This window comes from Nicotiana sylvestris, chromosome 9 (assembly GCF_000393655.2).
Source record: "Nicotiana sylvestris chromosome 9, ASM39365v2, whole genome shotgun sequence".
Classification (NCBI taxonomy): domain Eukaryota; kingdom Viridiplantae; phylum Streptophyta; class Magnoliopsida; order Solanales; family Solanaceae; genus Nicotiana; species Nicotiana sylvestris.
Genome location: NC_091065.1, coordinates 157134963 through 157154271, shown reverse-complemented (window position 1 = coordinate 157154271; position 19309 = coordinate 157134963). Strand labels below are relative to the sequence as shown.

The following is a 19309-nucleotide window of genomic DNA, read 5'->3' as shown; positions in this document are numbered from 1 at the left end:
AACATCACTGTTCAAAGCTAAACATTTCTTGTTTAAAGCACAATCTTTTTTCCCATTTTGGCATCATCGAAAAGTTACATAAAAATGTGCAATTCCCAGATTTTAAAACTTACTCATGGCCACTGAAGCTATCCCAAGTGCAATCATAGATTAATCATCATTGATCAAGCTAAGAATTTCAACTATCAAAGAAATATAAACAGACAGTTAGAGTAAAACCAGTAGATTTCATTGATAGGTGATATGATTCTTCCACAAAACATAAAAGGAAATAAAAATACTGAAAACATTAGCAACAAAAAGAAACATCCCGAATCTGGGTCACTGAAAGGTCTAGGCAGGGCTAGGAAATTACGACTTGGAAACACTGGGGGGGCTTGGGTTTTGTCTTGGAGAAGGTGCAGCATGTCTTGAAGAATTCCATAATTCTTCTCTCTTTCCGTTGTGAGCTCAGTTTTGAGAGCATCTCTCTCAGATTCTACCTCAGCCAAATGAGTCTTCAACCTTGCTATCTCAGCATCCTTTTCCCCACTCTCCTGCACTAGGGGTTTGACCTTGCTATTGACAGGTGTTTTTTTAGATGAACTGGGTTCATTGGGAATGGCATGGATCTCATAATCACAAGCAAGAAGAGTATTGATTTCAAAATGGTCTTTACTTGTGGCCATCTTCCACTTCCTCAGTTTCACCTTACAATGAGTAAGAAATGTAGTGAGAATGAAGCCATAAGGAATGGCATGGGCCTTGGAGCCATTGATAACCCTATCTAGAAGCAGAATTATAAACTCAGGCCAGTTGATTTGCCGCCCACTATTCAGACATTCCATTAAAACCAAGTCCATATACTTGGCAATGTGCCTTCTTTCCTGCCTAGGCAACACACACTTATTGATAAATTCAAACAATACCTTGTGGGGTGGCTTCATTTCACTCTTATAAATAGCCTTGGGCTCACGTTCTTCTTCATCATCACAGAATTTCCTAGTGATGGCCAGGGCAGTAGGAAGAGAGTCCAAACTTGGCCATTTCTTCCTTGTATAATCATCATACCTTTCATAAGGTACACCAAATATCTCTCCCAGCTCTTTTGCATCAAAGGAAATTTGAACCCCTTTCACCAGGCTGGTGACGCTTCCATCCTTTACCTCAGCATTGGCCGTGAATTCAACAATATCATTTCTTGCCAGTCTTCTATCTAACTGAAGGACCATGTCCTTCCACCCTTGTATCTCTAGCTTTTCAAGCAGTAGAACCATCTCTTCTTCCTTCAAGTTCTTCAAGAGTCTGCCCTTCAAGATAGTTCATTTGCCAAACTTGGACAGCTTGTCCTTTTCACTGTCTGACTTATCCTCCTCTTCACCACTCCATTATTCTTCTTCAGTAATCTTCACTTGCTTGGCATTCACTGCAGACCTGGTCCTTTTAGCCAAGGTAGAGGGTTCAACAGACTTAGATACAGATGTAGACTTCTTTGAGGAAGTCTTGGCTTTCTTGGGTTTAGGGGTCCGAACCTCCACTCAGCAGTTACTTGTTCACCTTGATTGACTGGGTCCATCTCATCCATATCAATAGCCTCAACAGGCTCTACCACCTTTTCTTTCACCTTTTCCATCCTTTTTTTCTTGCATTCATCTAAAGCTTTTTGCAACTCCTCCTCACTTTGCTTCAATTGACTCCTTGTGGCTCTTTCTCTTGGAAGAGGAATTTAAGTAGCAGCTTTCCTTTTCATGTTTGCTCTTGCTATCCCAGGGGTTGTTGTTTTAGGGGTGCTCTTCTTTTTTGGGATTATAACTGTCACTTACCCATTTCAGAAGATCCCCTAGGGTTTCTTCAATGGATAACCAGGTTCATCTGTTTGCTTTCCAAGATTAACCAGCCCTTCAGCAGCTTCCCCTAATTAACTTCCCCCATGTTTTCCCACTTTCCTCTACCTTTTCTGACTCTGCTCCATAGATAGTCATTCTAACAGTTCAGAAGTAGGTGAATAATCAACCACTTCCTTCCTTTTTCCCCTCTCATCACTTTGCACACCCTCACTCTCTCTTGTTTTTTTCTCTTTTATTTTTACCTCCTCTCCTTCTTGACTCGGGCATTTCCACATCCACTACATACCCAACCAATATAAATCTATTTTCCAAATTTTTGGCCAAATCAGAGATGACCTCAGTAGAAGGGTTTGGCATAGATATTACCTGCTCAGAATCGGAAGACCCAGTTTCTTCCCCCTCAATTGCAGACTTGAAAGTGTCGTCAGAATTTTGGGGTTCTTGGGCTTGACTAGCATGTAACTGTGCGTTTAATTTCCTTGAAAGCATACCTATAGCCACAGTTTTTCGAGTAAGCATTTTTACTCGTCGTCTCCTAGATTGAGGGGTAGTAGAAGATGAGGAACATGGTGGGGGTGTACCGGGGTTATTTTGAGTGTTAGTCATTTCTCTTGATTATGTGAGGAAGAAGATGGGTAGGTTGAATTTTGGATGAAGAGATAAGAGAGAAATTTTGACGGCTTTTGGGAATTAAGAGAGGATGTGAGGGATGATGATGAATGATTTAAAGGGAGGGGTAATTAATGAGTAACGACAGGTTTAGCAGTCAATTAAAAGTCTAATCAAACTAAAATTTAAGTTTTGAATAGAAGTTTGAGACTTCTCTAGAAACTAGGTGATTTAATTTTGGTGGAAGTCTTTGAACGGAACTGGTTCACTTATTGGATAAGTTCAGAAATTTAGCTTAGGTGGGGCTCTGCTCATGATTCAAATATTATTATTTCAAAATATGCATAGTGTAGAAAACATATCATACTATCTTGATGAACCAGGTTCTTTACTGATAATTCTCTTGTTTAAGCCTAAATTTATAAAAATAGAGAAAATATCACTAGAGATTAATGAGTCATTTTAACACATGGCATAAGAGTATACTATTGAAAGTATAAAACTGAGCAAGATTTAATCTACTTATGTACAATTTACAGACTTTCTAACAATTCTTTTTTTAATTTTTTTATTTTTTTCGTTTAACCTTAAACTAGCCTTTTTAGGTGATCTTAATCATCCCTAATTCCAAACTTGTTCCTCTCAAATTGATCTCTACATAAGGCTTTTGTGAAGATGTCAGCAATTTTCTTGTTACTAGCACAAAATTTCACAGTAATCAACCCTTTCTCATAGTTGTCTCTCAAAAAGTGATGCCTAACATCTATGTGCTTTGTCCTCTTATGATGAACCGGGTTCGTTGTCATACTTGTTGCACTAGTGTTATCACAAAAAATGGGGATACAACCAACATCAATTCCAAAGTCCAATAATTGTTGTTTGATCCACAGCAATTGAGCACAACATGAAGTAGTAGCAACATACTCAGCTTCAGCAGTACATAAAGCCACTGAATTTTGATTTTTAGTAGCCCATGACAAAAGACATGAACCAAGAAAGTGTTTTAAGGTGCTCTTTCTATCTACAAGGAAACTTGCATAATCAACGTCAGCATTTTCCACTAGGTTAAAATTACTACCTTTTGGATAACAAAGGCAAAGATCAGTGGTGTCTTCCAAGTATCTCAATATTTTCTTGACACCAGTCAAGTGGGATTCCTTTCGATTTGCCGGAAATCGAGCGCAAAGAACTATACTGAAAATAATGTTTGGTCTGCTAGCAGTAAGATACAGAAGAGAACCAATCATTCCCCTATGCAACTTTTGATCAACAGATGAACCAGGTTCAGTTGTATCCAACTTTGTGGTTGTTGCTAGAGGAGTATCGATTTCTTTTAATTCTTCCATTTTAAACCTTTTAAGCAACTCTTTTACATATTTCTGCTGATGGATCATAGTTCTATTTGAATTAAAATTAAGCTCACCCAATCATACTCATTTCAAATTCACTCCTTATTAATTTAGCAAATTCCTTACTTAATTTATCAATAGTTGCTCCAAAGATTATGTCATCAACATAGATTTGTACTACTAGAAGGTCTTTACTTTTTTCCTTGAAGAATAAAGTGTTATCAATTTTACCTCCCTTGTAGCCATACTTAAGCAAGAATTTCGATAGTCTTTCATACCATTCTCTAGGAGCTTACTTGAGCCCATAGCGTGTTTTGTCAAGTTTGTACACATGGTCAGGACACTCCTTGCTTTCAAACCCTGGAGGTTGCTTGACAAACACTTCTTCCTTCAAGTACCCATTGAGTAAGGCACTCTTGACGTCCATCTGGTGAAGAGTGGATTCCATGTAAGCAGCAAAGGCTTTGAGGAGTCTTATTGCTTCCAACCTTGCAACTGGAGAAAAGGTCTCATCATAGTCTATGATTTCCTCTTGGCTATATTTTTGAACCACCAATCTTGCCTTGTTCCTTGTAACTGTTCCATCTTCATCAAGTTTGTTCCTGAAGACCCATTTTGTGCCAATTACTGATCTATCCTTGGGTCTTGGAACCAGATGCCAAACTTGACCTCTTTTAAATTGGTTGAGTTCATCTTGCATTGCATTTACCCAGTCTGCATACTACAAAGCTTCAGCAACATTTTTAGGTTGAATGAGAGATAAGAAAGCATCAAAAGCACAAATATTCTTTAATGAAGATCTAGTTTTAATTCCAGAGGTTGGATTAGTAATTATGTTCTCAATAGGATGAGAACTTTGGTACTTGTAAGGTTTCACAACCAACTGGCTTCCTCTTGATGTTTCTCCGATGTTTTGTTGCTAAGGAACAGGTTCATGGGCAGGTTCCATAGAGGTATGAGATTCAGTTCCTCTTTATTCAGTTCCTCCTGTCAAGTTTCCCTAAGTAGAAGAACCTATTCCATCACATGTTCCTTCTTCTAGTATAGCTTCTGCCTAGGCTGTGATTTCATTTAAATTTTTTACCAGCCTAATTGCTTCATCTTCATGTTCCAGTCTCTTAGAAAGATTGTTAGTTTCATCAAAAATCACATGTACACTTTCTTCTACACATATAGTTCTTTTTTTGTATACCTTGTAAGCTTTACTATGTGAAGAATATCCCAAGAATACCCCCTTATCACTTCTAGGATCAAACTTACATAGGGAATCTTTACCATTGTTGTGCACAAAACACTTACATCCAAATGCCCTAAGATGGGATATATTTGGTTTTCTCCTTTTAAGTAACTCATAGAGAGTTTTCTCTACAAGAGGTCTAGTCGTACACCTATTGATGATGTAGCATGCAGTATTTACATTTTCTCCCCAAAAACTATGGGCAGTTTACTACAAAGAAGCATAGTCCTAGCCATATCTTCAAGTGTCCTATTCTTTCTTTCAACTACTCCATTTTGTTGTGGAGTCATAGGGGCAGAAAAATTATGATCTATGCCATGCACATCACAAAATTCAGCAAACTTAGCATTTTCAAATTTAGTTCCATGATCAGACCTAATTGATGCAAGTTGATTTCCTAATTGTTTCTCAGTTTTTCTAACAAAAGAAGTGAACATGTCAAATGCTTCATCTTTAGATGTTAAAAATAATGTCCAGGTAAACTTGGATTAATCATCAACAAGCATTATCACATATCTTTTGTGGCCTCTACTTAATGTTCTCATTGGACCGCAAAGATCCATATGGACCAGTTCCATCGATCTGGTGGTGCTTACCACTTTCTTGCATTTAAAAGAAGATCTTACCTACTTCCCCCTTGCACAAGCCTCACAAACTTTGTCTTCCTTAAACTTGATGTTAGGCAGTCTTGTTACCATGTCTTTGGTGACTAATTTGTTGAGTTGACATAGACTTGCATGTCCAAGTCTCTTGTGGCACATGAGGGGATCATTGTCCAACACAGTTAAACAAATGAGGTCATTTTCTGAGAGTGTGGATAGATCTACAATGTAAATATTACTTACATTTTTTTCCTGCAAAACAATCTTGTTAGTGGTAAGATTTATCATAAAACATCTGGTAGAGGTAAATGCTGCCAAATTACCTAGAGGTGATACACTGATTATACTGTATTTCAAGCCATCTACCAAGTAGACATCCTCAGTAGAGTGAGATATGTCTTACCTACCTTTCCAACCCCAATGATCTCACATTTCTTTCCATTTTCAAAGGAGACATTACCTCCTTTGAGGTCCTCAAATGAAAGGAACTGGTTCTTACTTCCTGTCATGTGCTTTGAGAAGCCACTATCCATGTACCATATTTGGCTGCTCCCCTTTACTTGGACCTATAAAAGGAAATCAGGGGTTAGTCTTAGAAACCCAAACTAGTTTGGGTCCCTTTCTATGGGCAAAAGGGTGAATTAAATTCTTTTTTGCCCATCCTCGCAACCTAGTTTTCTCTTGAACAAATATTTTATTCTTTTGACTAGCCTTTTCTTTTGCATTACATTCATTTTGTAGTGACCAATTTTACCATAATGTGTGCATATTTTGTTCTCAGGAAGTGTAAGGTACTTGCTTTTGGGATTTCACTTAGGAGAAGGGGTCCCGTAGCCAAGTCCTCTCTTATTGCTACTATGGTGTTCTTGTAGCCATGAAAGTGCATTGGAGGACCTGTTCCATTTACAAGTTCTGTCTAGTTTGTGCTTGACCTTGCTTAGATCCACTTTTAGAAATCTTATCTTCTCATCTCTTTTGTATAACTCATCTTTCATTTTTTCCTAGGTTTTCTTCTAGAGTGAGTTGTGTGTGATCAACTTTCCTTTTACATGTTCCTAATTTCAATTTTAGATTTTCATATCTAAGCTTTGGGACAGTGGTGTCAAGTTCAAGAACCTGGTTCTTTAACTCAGCATTTTTACTATCACTTTTATTAGCCATACATTTCATATATTTGCACTTAGCTTTCAAGATCACACATTCCTTAGACAATTGTTCATTTTCATTATTTATGACCTCGGATTCATCAATGAAATCTAGAAGTAACTCAGATAGCCTTTCTTTAGACAAAAACGTAATCTTGTCTTTGAAATGAATTATGCTAACCTCGGATTCCTCATCGGATTCTCCAATTTCCATATGTGCTTGTTCATCTCCATCTTCATCCTCTGAGTCCTCATCTGAGCTTTCTCCCCAGGTAGCAACCATAGCCTTTTTTGATCCTTTGTTCTTCTTGGGATGAACCTATTCCTTCTTCCCGTTTCTTCGTTTAACTCTTTCCTTCTTCCATTCAATTATCCACTGAAGACAAATTTTGATGTGGTAATTAGTCTTCCCACACTTGTAGCAGCCCTCATTGGTCTGTTTTTTAGGAACCCTTGGTTTGTTGTAGCTTGCATCTCTTGAGGAACCCTTTCCTCTCATTAGATACTTTTTGAAGTCCTTTGTGATCATAGTCGTTTCATCCTCTTCTAGATCAGCACCTTCAGTGATTCTGAGTGCTAGGCTCCTTTCCTTCTTGGGGTCATCCATCTTCATGGTTTGCCTTCTAAGTTCATAGGCAGTGAGATTTCCAATTAGCTCATCAAACTCAAGAGTGGCAATGATCTTTGATTCCTGAATTGCAGTGATTTTGTTTTCCCAAGTGACTGGCAGAACCTTTGTCAAAAAATTTTCAACTTTGTCTTCTTCAAGAATAACCCTTCCAAGAGACTTAAGTTCATTTGTTAGTGTGGTGAACCTTGTATACATTTCTTGGATGGTTTCGCCTTCCTTCATGTGGTAAAATTCTCATATTGAGAATACATCAGTGTTCCTCTAGACCTTTTCAGTTGAGATATTCCTTCGTAGTCCACTTGCAAAGTGTCCCAAATTTCCTTAGTAGTTGTACAACTTTTAATTCTATTGTACTCGTCTAGACCAAGTCCACACACAAGCCATTTCTTGGCCTTAGCATTCTTTTCCTATTTTCTCAAGTCCCCAGCATTGCAGGCAGCTCTTGCTTTTGGCACATCTACTCCTTCAGTATTCTTCTTCATGGTAGTCAGGGGACCATCAGTGACAATGTCTCATAGCTCATAGTCTTCTCCGATGATGTGGTCTCTCATCCTATTTTTCCACCAAGAGTAGTACTGGCTAATAAAGAGTGGAGGCCTAGAAGTAAATTGCCTTTCCCAGTTTCCAGGTGGTGCACTCCTCTTGATCTGTTCATAAGGTGCTAGCCTCTTCAAGGATAACCCGCTCTGATCCCAATTTATGTTTTAACTTCAATACCACACACGGGGGGGAGGGGTGATTTATATGGTGTCCAATTTTTTACTTAAACTGATTATGGAAGGACCAGGTTCTTCTAAGTGTTCCTTAACCTACTATTGCAGAAATAGTAAATGTGGAAAGTAAAGAACATAAGTATTTTACGTGAAAAACACCTGAATCAAAAGGTAAAAAACAATGACCTACTTTCTAGTAGGATTTTTCCAAACTCTCCACTAAAATAACTGAGCCAAAAACTGCATTTACAAAATACTTTTGTAACCCTAGGATTAACTCTAATCCCGTTGTGGCAAACAACCTCTAACTGTTGCCACAACTTCAAGTTAATTCTAACTTGAATACTCTGAGTACCTATTATAATTGCCTCTAGATAAAGCTAAAAGGTACAATATGAAAACACCTACTACAATTGAACTAGAATAAAAGACAGACACTTGGAATTGGTTCTTCTATCTGGTTCATTTAGCTTCAGGTTTACACATTTGAATCACACACGAACTGCTTGCAAAATTGTTTTGCTCTCAATTCACGTTTAACTTCTGTTTATGTGCGTACCTATAAAATGAGAACATTCTACCATATATAGAGTTAATAGATGAAGAAATAACTAGAGTTCTAATGCTACTCTTCTTTGGTGGGAGAGTTCTAGTTGATCTCAACTTTTAACTCCTTCCCTATCTTGGATAATGTTCTCTTTGAGTAAGGAGTCCCTCTCCTTATCAATTATGCAACCTTTTTGATCAGGAAATATATCAAATATACCAAGTTAAGTTTATCTCCTTCACGTGCATCCCACATGCTTGAGTCTGCCCCGTTTTTATGTACCTGAGGGATGGACCTGGTTCATGCCTGAGCTTCCTTTGTCAATCTTCAAAACTAACTTTCACTTAGACCAACAATTGTCTTTTGTTATTGTCGTTATAACATTGTTTGAGTAAATTTCGCATTATTCAGGTGCCTGGACCTACCATTGATTAACTTATAGAGAAAATACAGTACCTTGAAGTTGTCGATTATTTCAAAGTGCAAAACTTTGGAAGGCAATGGTGTTGACAATAGCTGAGGTGCGAGAATGTCAAGAAGCAACTTGTCTGTTTGGTGGTTAGTGACAAAATGCATAGTTTTTCATGTAGATAGTAATTCTGGTACTTTGTACACCTCGCTAGGTTCTTCTCCTATTTTCATTTCTTATCCTTTCATCCATGTAGGCATGTTTTGATTGACGTGATTGTCAAGTGGGGATATGTGTTTTTAGCCCAAAAGTATTGATAAATTTTGATTTTGTCCTCACAATATTTGATCAAGTGCCTTTAACCATCAATTAAATAAAATGTGCACTTTTGATCCTCTTACTTGTGTATTTTTACAAATTTAACGAACTATCAACTATTAAATCATTTAATTTCCCATGTCTTATGTTGAATTGTGTAATTATTCTATATTTAAGGGTACCATAGTTCTAAATATAATCCCTTGCATATTTCCTATGTAAGTAACAAAATACACACTATCTTTTTATTTTGTCAATTCAAGGTTAAATATGCTTAACGAAATATCACAAAGATCATAATCAAAATTTTAAATAATTGAGGGATCAGAAGTGCAATTGTCTAGGATTTAAATTTTCAGAATTTATGGCTAATTGATTATTTTGGCCCTCTACTTTCAATATAAATATCTTGCAATAATTGGGGATTGTCACCTGAAAAAAATGGAAAAGGGCAAGAATCATCACTTTGTGCTAGTTCATGGAGCTTGTCACGGTGCATGGTGTTGGTATAAAGTGGTGACAATTCTTAGAGCCGAAGGTCACAAAGTTAGTGTTCCTGACATGGCTGCTTCTGGAATTCATCCAAAACATACTGAAGAGCTCAATTCCATGGCTGAGTACAACGAGCCTTTGATGGAATTCATGGCTAATGTATCACAAGAAGAAAGAGTTGTCTTAGTAGGTCACAGTATGGGTGGCATCAACATTTCTCTTGCCATGGAAATGTTCCCTCAGAAGATTTGTGTTGCTGTTTTTGTCACTGCTTTCATGCCTGGTCCTGACCTCAATATTGTTGCCATTAGCCAACAGGTTTTGATAACGAATTTTCCTTCTATACATTTGACAGTTTATGCTATCAATGAATTTAACCTGTTATAATAGATAGCTTACTTTATTTATTTTATTATTTTACGTTATTAATATTTTTTTGTAGAGTTATATGTAATTATTTTTATGTGATTCAACCAATTATAGCAGATAACCTATCTAATGTTTTAGGTTAGTAATATATAATCCATTCTTTATAGACAATTATATGTAGCACTAACAAAGTGTAGAATTATTAGTGTCGTTACACTATCAGTCCCATATAAAATAATCACTATGAATGTGCACAGAAAGTAAATTATTAACCTGAAAAAATAAAGTAGTTTATGTATAGTACACAACAACATATTGATGCTATCACTATGTATGAGTTATATTCTTGTTCAATTGGTCCGAACGGAGTCCCTTTGTATTTCTGCATTACCTGTAGGTAGCATGTACTACTATTATCTTGCTGATACAAAGTTATAATCAAGAATTATTTTTGTTTGCAAATTGCCAGTATAATCAACAAGTGGAATCACATATGGATACTGAATTTGTGTACAACAATGGACAGGAGAAAGGTCCAACCTCCCTCCTCTTTGGCCCTGAAGTTTTAGCAACCAACTTTTATCAATTGTCCCCTTCTGAGGTGAGTATATATCAAATATAGACTGATTTTTCCTAATTTTCACAATTTTTAATTTCAATTTTACATATGATCATCAAATGTTACCCAATACCCACTATAACAATAATGAAAACAAACTATCTTTTGTTGTATTAGACTAAATTTTAGTCGTCACTTTTTTTTATCACATTAAATAAGAGCACTATATGTGAACTTTTCAGAAAATACAAATGACCGAAATGTCAAATTCTGATTTTGAGTAACTATTTTTTCTTGGTGGACTTTTTTTGTGCAGTTGTATAGCCAAAAAAATTGACCTTTTGACATTGTTTCTGAGCCAGAGAATTGATATTGTGATCATTGTATTTATTTTCTGAACACATCACACCATGTTCAGCTACTTTAATACAACATAGAATAATTTAGTAATTTTACTGTTACGGTGAATAAAATAATTCTATGACTTTCTGTTATAGCGAACTTAACCTTTTTCTTGGTTACTGGACACTATTGATGATGAATTGAAACAGGATTTGACTCTTGCAACTTATTTGGTGAGACCAGTACCATTGTTTGGCGAGTCAAGCTTACTGAAGGATTCCACATACACAAATGAGAAATATGGTTCGGTTCGTCGTGTTTACGTTGTGTGCGACAAAGATAACGTGCTTAAGGAAGAACAAATACAGAGGTGGTTGATCAAGAATAATCCACCAGATGATGTCGAGTTGATTCATGATGCAGATCACATGGTGATGTTCTCCAAATCTCGGGAGTTATGTTCTTGTCTGCTTATGATTTCACAAAAATATCATTGAGTTTCTTACCTTGCTACTATTAGACGGGAAACTATATAAAAAAAGAAGAGATTGTCCTTTCTTTTTTTCAAGGCATGTAACTTTTTATGTATGTCTTGTGGTCGAAAAATGCACAATCAGCTATTTAACTATTTTCTTTGTCTCAAGTTATATAATATTTTTTTCTTTTTAGTTTATCTCAAAATAATATTTTTTATATTTAAAAATAAATGAACTTTAAATTTCTCAATTTATCCTTTATAAGATGATTGAAACTCTTTCGTTTCATAGAAGTGAATTTTTATTCTTACGAATCAAATAGCATTTCTTATTGATTTGTCCCCTGGACTGGACCTATTCGGATTCTGAATTATTGGTCACTACGCTGTTCCCAAGGACTAGCAAAATCGAAATAGCGAAATTCTTCGACCATCTTAATGGGTTCAAAAACCATAAGTTTCTCTAGATCATCATAGCGTACTTACACATATTCACTCAACATGACTTGTTTTGAATCACATATTTTAAAAATTCTTTTTTCTATTTTAGATTCTTATCCAGTCAAACATCTTCATATAGATGAGATGAATATACAGTAATTCATCATAGAATGATAAAATGCATCTAACAGACGTACCATATTTAAGTAATTTGGTGTAAACGTATGAGGTGTAAGTAAAATTATTTTTCCCATAAGCTATTGTATTGTACAAGAAAGGACAAGATAAGAAAACATCTCAATAATTTTGGAGTTTTAAAAGCGTTAGGTTGGATCAGTAAATTGTAATGAATGGGGTGACATGGGGAGATATTTTAATTTTGTTCAGTTGGAAATTTTTCATTTTTGAGTTAAAAATTAGGCCAAAAAATTTTAAATGTAGCCAGCCACGGACGAAGACATCAAATGACATTTGCAGAGAAGTAGAGGCGAGTTTGTAACAATCCAATCGGTCGTTTTGAGTATTTACACTTCACTCGATAGTTTGGGGGCAGGAGTAGCTCCATTTGATGTATTAGGAATTGTGTGTAAAATTTGAGTTCATTCCGAGTTGATTTGACATGTTTCAGCCCGAGTTTTTAGAAGTCGAATGTTCGAAAGTTCATTAAATTTGATTTGAGGTGCGTTTCATCGTATCAATGTTGTTATGCGTGATTTGAGGCCTCAAGTAAGTCCGTGTTATGTTATAAGACTTGTTGATATATCCGTACGGGGTCTCGAGGGGATCGGGTGAGTTTCAGATAGGTTTGGGTTGTATTGCGCTCGTTTTTCTTATGTTTCGATGTCGTTTCTTCAAGCATAAATGGTCCCATATTGAACAAATGAGCTCCGATTTCTGTTTTGATTGAAACATTAGATCCGTATGGTAATTACGGATCTATAGAATAAAGAATTGTCGAATTTGGACATCGGATGAGGATTTTATAGTCATGTTAGTAAGAATTGAGTTGCTAAATTTTTTTCAGATTAATTACGAAATTGCCACTGACTTCGTATTTAAAATTTGCACTATTTCCAAATATTCAAACCAACATATCTCCTTCGTTATAAAGTCAGATGGAGTGATTCAAAAGCCTATCTTGACTGAAATTTCAAAAGGAATCCATTGGAGGCATCAAAAGTCAGTGTTGGGATCGTTTGGCATCCAAAACGAAGCAGAACAGCTGGACAAAAATACTTAATATCGAATGTTTATTCATTTGGTCATATTTTGAGTTGAAGAGCTCGGATTTGTACAACCTTTGGAGGCAATTTTCACCGCATGGATTGGAGTAAGTGTTCTATACTAAATTTTGGTTATATTTCATGAATCCATCTTCGTTTTTGGCATTTGATGATGATCTCAAAGTGAAATTTGGGGGGTTTTGTCTAAAATTTATGAAATTTTGAGTTTTGAACATCGATTCAGAGTCAGATTTGAGCGAACTAGTATGATTGAACTCGTAATTGAATGGTTTGTCGGATTTTGTGAGTTTTGTGTGCTTCCGAGGTATGGGCACGGGTTTGACTTTTTGGTCGATTTTGGGATTTTGATTAAAGATTCGACCTTTATCGATTGAGTTTGTTTGCTTTGGAATTATTTGATGTATTTGAGTTACTTTTGGCTTGTTTCGAGCCATTCGGGGGTCGTTACGTGCGTGATGGCATTTTTGGAGCATCGTTTGGCTTGCTGGGTATTGGATTTGGCTTGTTCGAGGTATATAACACTTCTAAACTTGGTGTTGAAGGTATAAAACCCTGAATTACGTGTTATGTGTTTTGGTGTTGAGGTGAGGCACATGCTAGGTGACAGGCGTATGGGCGTACATCGTGTGAATCGTGACTTCCGTTATTCCTGTGATACTGTGTAGTTAACTGATCTTGTCTGTAGCCATGAAATCTCTACATTCTAGAGCTATTGAGCTATGACCTATGTTAGAAACCATATCTAGACTACATGCTTATTCTGTTGGGACACATCGAGGACGTATTGATGTTTAATTATTTGTTTGAATTGCAATTTCATACTCAATCATGTTCATTCATTTCATATCATATCTCAGTCTCTATTGTTATTTATTGACACATCATATTATCAGTTTGGGCTAGTTTCATGGCATTGTGAGCCCGAGAGACTGGAGAGATTGATGACTGAGTGATGCCAAGGACCTGATCAGTGAGTGATATATGTATATCTGTAGATCGGGTTGCACGCCGCAACGAGCCTTATGGCTGTATATATGTCGATCGGGTTGCATGCCGCAACGAGTATAATTGATTTATTACATGATTGGCTTGATATAGCATTTGGGCTGAAGGAGTCCCTCCCGAGTTTGCACACCCCTACAGTGAGCGCGATTGATTTATATTAAGGGATAGATCTTCCCTGGACATGGATCTTGTCCGAAGCATTTATATTTGGGGATGGATCTTCCCATGATGTATTAGCCTAGTACTGAGTGACTGATTGTCAGTTGCTATGTATATATTCAGGATGGATCTTCTGTGGGCTGGATTGGCCATATACCGTACTGAGTGACTGAGCATGTCGAGTGATTGATCATGATGAGTGGAAAGTGTGAGACAGAGATATTGGGAACTCTAACAGTGTGAGTACATGAATTCATCTCTGAGGTACATTGCATTGACATGCACACATGACATACATGCATAGAGATGCATTTTCCTTATGTTGTACGGTATCATGTCATTCATGACTTCTCACACATATTGACATATAGACATAGAGATGTATTTTACTCTTGCTATCTGGAAAAATGCAACATCTTACTTATTATTGAAAGGATTTTTGGGCAAAATCACAGTTTTCAAAGTTACTCATATTTTTGGCTATTTCGGAAAGAGATTTGGGTTTTCACTGATATACTTGAAAAAACAGGCCTATTTCCTGGAACTGTGAACGTGTTGAGCATTTTATCTCTGAGTTACTTCATTTATTACTTTTATTATGTTGTTATGAACTGTTGTTGGCTATTGGTGTTGGACTCCGACCTTGGTTTCAGCTCATCACTACTTTCAACCTAAGGTTAGGTTTGTTACTTATTGAGTACATGGGGTCGGTTGTACTCATACTACACTTATTCACCTTACGTGCAGATGTTGGATGTTGATGTTGCTATGAATGACAGGAGCTAGAATTGAAGATGTACCCGCGTTCCAATTGTAGCTGCCTCTTGTTCATAGTAGCCTTAGATATAAAATCTATTTATATACATTTTGAACAGATGATTTATTTGTTTCGTACTAGCTTTATAAATTCTAATCTTAGAAGCTCATGAATTGTACTACCAGTCCTTGGGAAATGTATAGGATTTAGATATTTTCTTTTACTTAAATTGTCTTATTAAATTTCATTGGAATTGGATAATTTTTAGTTATCTTACCTAGCAGGTTGGGTTAGGTGCCATCACGACTAGTTGGATTTTGGGTCCTGACAAGTTGGTATCAGAGCTCTAGGTTCATAGGTTCTACAAGTCATGAACAAGTGTCTAGTAGAGTCTTGTGGATAAGTATGATGACGTCCATACCTATCTTCGAGAGGCTACAGGACATTTAGGATATACTTCCCATCTTTCTTTCCTTATCGTGCGACATTGATTCAGCTTGAAGTGTAACTCTTTGAATTTGTTCTACATATTTATATGTACATATGAGCGCTCGGTATTGGCTAGGCATAGACGGCTTGTGATTCCATGGATGAGGTGCGAGATATGCTTTTGGTGTGCGGATGATGGGCTAGTCTGAAGGACTTGAGGCCGAGTTTTGACTGTAGCTTGAGCACGGAGATTTCGGTTGTGTGAGCACATGCTTTGGACTTATATGTTTGGTAATGTCCCTATGAGTGGAATTTGTGGCTCGGTGAGTGGTTGGATGGCTATATGGTGAGTATAAGGTGACTGGAGGAAGTGTTCAAATTGATTAAATGTGACGAGAAGAGTTTGGTTGAGATATAAGAAGGACTATTGGGTGCTTGATTTCTTTCTTGATTTGACGTATTGGCTCGAGTTATGGATGTTTGAAGGATCTTTCATGTTGTTTAATTGTGGAATGGAGTAGATTTTTATGTCGTGTTATGAGTTCAGACTCAGGAAGATTAAGTAATGGCATAGTAGTTGTGGCGGTGGAAGGGTATAGAGAGATGTGAGTTTGAGGCAAAACATGTGGTTTGTCTCCTACAGGGTGTCCTTAGGTTGCATGATCCCTATGTTGTTTTTATCGAGAGTTCTCCTTTACCAGTAAATTATATATGTTGCAATTTGAGTTTGGACTGCTTGTGGAAGTTGGCTTAACTATTATAAGGGTGAATGCGAGATTTGTAGATAATTTGAACTATTAGATAGTTTGTGTTACATGAGCTTATGAAGGATTTAGTTGAATTTCACTACAGTAATAGGGTATGTTTATTGTAAGTTATCAGATGTTTTATTCCATGGCTTTGAGCCAAATAAGGGAGTCTACTATCGACGAGTTGATTGCACGATTATGTGTTGTATCTGTTTCGGTTCGAAAATGACTCGAGTAAGGGAATTTATGGATACGAGTTGTCTTACCCTCTATGGGTATATGGGAATCATGGAATGATTGAGTGTTTATTCGTGAAGGATGTAGTGTGCATGGAGTAGGAATTTGCTTGGTTGCGTTAAGGTGAGGTTACTTATTTGGGTATTGTCGTGCTAATAGGGCATAGGTCGTTTGTCTTGTTTAGGCGGTGCTATTGAGATTTGAGTAGAGCATGAGAATCTTGAGAAGGTTCTAATGGGTTCACGATTTATATGTATCAACTGAGAGTTGTCCAGATTTGTATATGGGTAGAACTTGAGCTTTACATTGGATGGTGTTGGGACTCGCAAAATTTCTATATCATTGTGGATTATACACTTCAATATCAAGGAGGTGAAGGAAAACAGTTTTAGATTCACATAAGGTCACTTGAGTATGGGTGTATCGATTGTGGTGCTTTGGGGTGCTTAAGAGAGAATTCACCGGCTTATGGGCTTTATGGCGGTGTGATTTTATTCTAGGATCTCGTTGGGTGAGTTTTGGTTAAGTATCGTGGTGTTCTGGCAAGGAGAAGTGTTACCTTGAGGGTAATTTGGAAGGAACTCGAAGGAATAGGACAGTTTAGTAGTAGGTTGGATCAGCACGGTAATGGGTGTGATCGATTCTTTGGGTACTTATGATGTGGTGAGTCCCTACAGGTGTTTCATGGCAATGCTCTTGGGTTTTGGCAACCCGCGTGGCTTGGTGGAGTTAGAGAGATTCAGTTATCATGATTCGGTTATGTGCAAATGGATTTCCAAAGAGTTCTCGATGATTTCTATCACGATTAGAGGAACATGTTGAGTATTGTGATTTCCTACTGGATGGGATCAAATGGAAGGTTTCTATCTTACCGGATATGTATTCTATTTGTAACTTAGAGTTGATTATGAGATTCTCGTATTTTTCATATGATGGCATGATAGATACGGTGTGTTGTGTGGGATTAAGGTTTGCGTGCGCAAGTCACAGTTTAGTTTGAAGGGAAAGTCATGAATTCTTAGGCAACATGGACGATTTCAGAAGGCAATGGTATTACTACTTGTTATTGCCGGAGAAAGGTGCGTATTTCAGAAGGCACATTGTGTTTTGACTTGCGGATGCTTCATTGCTATTGTAGTACCTGCTCGGTTGATCGACTACTGATATGCAGATTTTTGCTATATGGAAAGGGAGAACTATAGAAGTATTTCCTCATGGGATGATCGTGTTTGAGAGATGTGTTAGAAATTCGAGCATTGGATTTAGGATCAAATATGGTGATTCATGTGTTCTATGGATTTGGGGACTGGGAGTTCTTAAAAGCAGGTTGTTTCGTGGTTGTGGATTGTGAAGATGTGGCCAAAGCTAGCCAGATGATAGTATGTGTTATGGTTAGGTTGTTGTGGACTTTTGGAGGGCTATTTGTCCATTCGGGGATAGCCAAGGTTGATTTGGGGGCCCATTGGTAGGACGAATGAGGATGTGTATTCTATACCGGGTTGGATTTGTTGACTCCGAATTGCTATTATTGAGGAATGTGCTATTCGGTTAGAATTGATTTTATTTGTATCGGATATGTTCTATATGTTACTTTTCCATGCTACGAAGGGTTGTGATTCGTTAGTTATATGCACACATGGTGCAGTTCTATTTGGGAATTCGGGAGAGATGGTGATTGGGATGTGGAATGGTTGATTGCGCCTTAGTTATGGTCTTTTTAGATTGTGGTATATTGTGTTAATTGCTTCTCTGTAGTTATGGTCATGCACCTTGGGTACTTGATGTCAAATTGCACGTAGTTGTTGATTTTGAGCATTATGACTTGAGGTATTTCATATGGACCAGTGTTTGGATAGGGTCATGCATTGCAGCTGGGTTATGTTGGGAGATGATCCTTTTTGTTAGATTCATGTGTCTTGGTTCTACTAGGTATTATGGGTTCATAGCATTTCGGCTGTGGTGGTACTTGTTGAACTTTCGGGATAGTTCTCTCGTTTAAGTCATTTTCCACGATTGAGTACACTTAGAATGTTGCTTATTGGTGCACGCATTGCACGGGTTGTTGCTTTAGATTGTATTGATATGGCATGTCACTAGAGTGGTAGTGTTGGATGAGATGATATCATTGGACCTAGCATGGATACTATCAGATTTGATTACAGCATATATGGAGGATAATATCGGAATTCAGCTTTGAAATTGGCTATAGTTCTTGTTGAATCTAGGAGAGTTCCATGACTTGTTGGTCTAATAAGTGGTTATGAGTTTCTGTGTGATTCTTTCATCAATGGCAGTGTACACAGGTCCAGAACAAGATTTTAGTTGATATGAGGTTCGTTACCGGTGTTGAATTGTTTATCGAGTAGCTATTGTGGTCAGAAGTTATCGCTATGAGTATTTGAGTTGTGTGTTATATCTTATGATTGTGTCTTGGGTCATGGTTATGGCTTGATACAGCTTGTTCAGACTTATGCAATGTGTAGATGTGAAGTTCGGGTTTTGTTGTAAATTTTGGATGTTGAAAATTGGATATTGTTGTTTACAGATTAAGGATGGAGTAATGATACTCGGTTGTGTGGTGTTGTCGGGCGTAGTTGAAATAGAATGATATGGGACAACCCCCGAGTGTGTGCATGGTAAGGTCACACGACAGTTTGACAGCTTA

At 37.2% G+C, this 19309-nt stretch overlaps 1 protein-coding gene across 2 annotated transcripts; it reads left to right on the top strand.

Annotated features, from left to right (window-relative positions):
- Positions 1 to 9788: 9788 nt before the first annotated feature.
- LOC104223907 (methyl jasmonate esterase 1-like) lies at positions 9789 to 11776 on the top strand. Of its 2 annotated transcripts, none has more exons than XM_009775438.2 (3): positions 9789 to 10196; positions 10774 to 10848; positions 11358 to 11776. In XM_009775438.2, the coding sequence occupies exons 1-3, from the start codon at positions 9828 to 9830 to the stop codon at positions 11643 to 11645; spliced, it is 732 nt and encodes a 243-aa protein (XP_009773740.1). In that variant the 5' UTR covers positions 9789 to 9827; the 3' UTR covers positions 11646 to 11776. The 2 variants fall into 2 exon arrangements, with proteins under 2 accessions (XP_009773740.1, XP_009773739.1); XM_009775437.2 differs by having other exon boundaries at positions 9793 to 10196; positions 10717 to 10848.
- Positions 11777 to 19309: the final 7533 nt, after the last annotated feature.

Coding starts and splice junctions, on each gene's coding strand:
- LOC104223907 (XM_009775437.2), top strand. CDS start 9,828: ATGGAAAAGGGCAAGAATCATCACTTTGTGCTAGTTCATGGAGCTTGT. Junction 10,197..10,716: donor TTGTTGCCATTAGCCAACAG/GTTTTGATAACG, acceptor GCAAATTGCCAG/TATAATCAACAAGTGGAATC. Junction 10,849..11,357: donor ATCAATTGTCCCCTTCTGAG/GTGAGTATATAT, acceptor GAATTGAAACAG/GATTTGACTCTTGCAACTTA.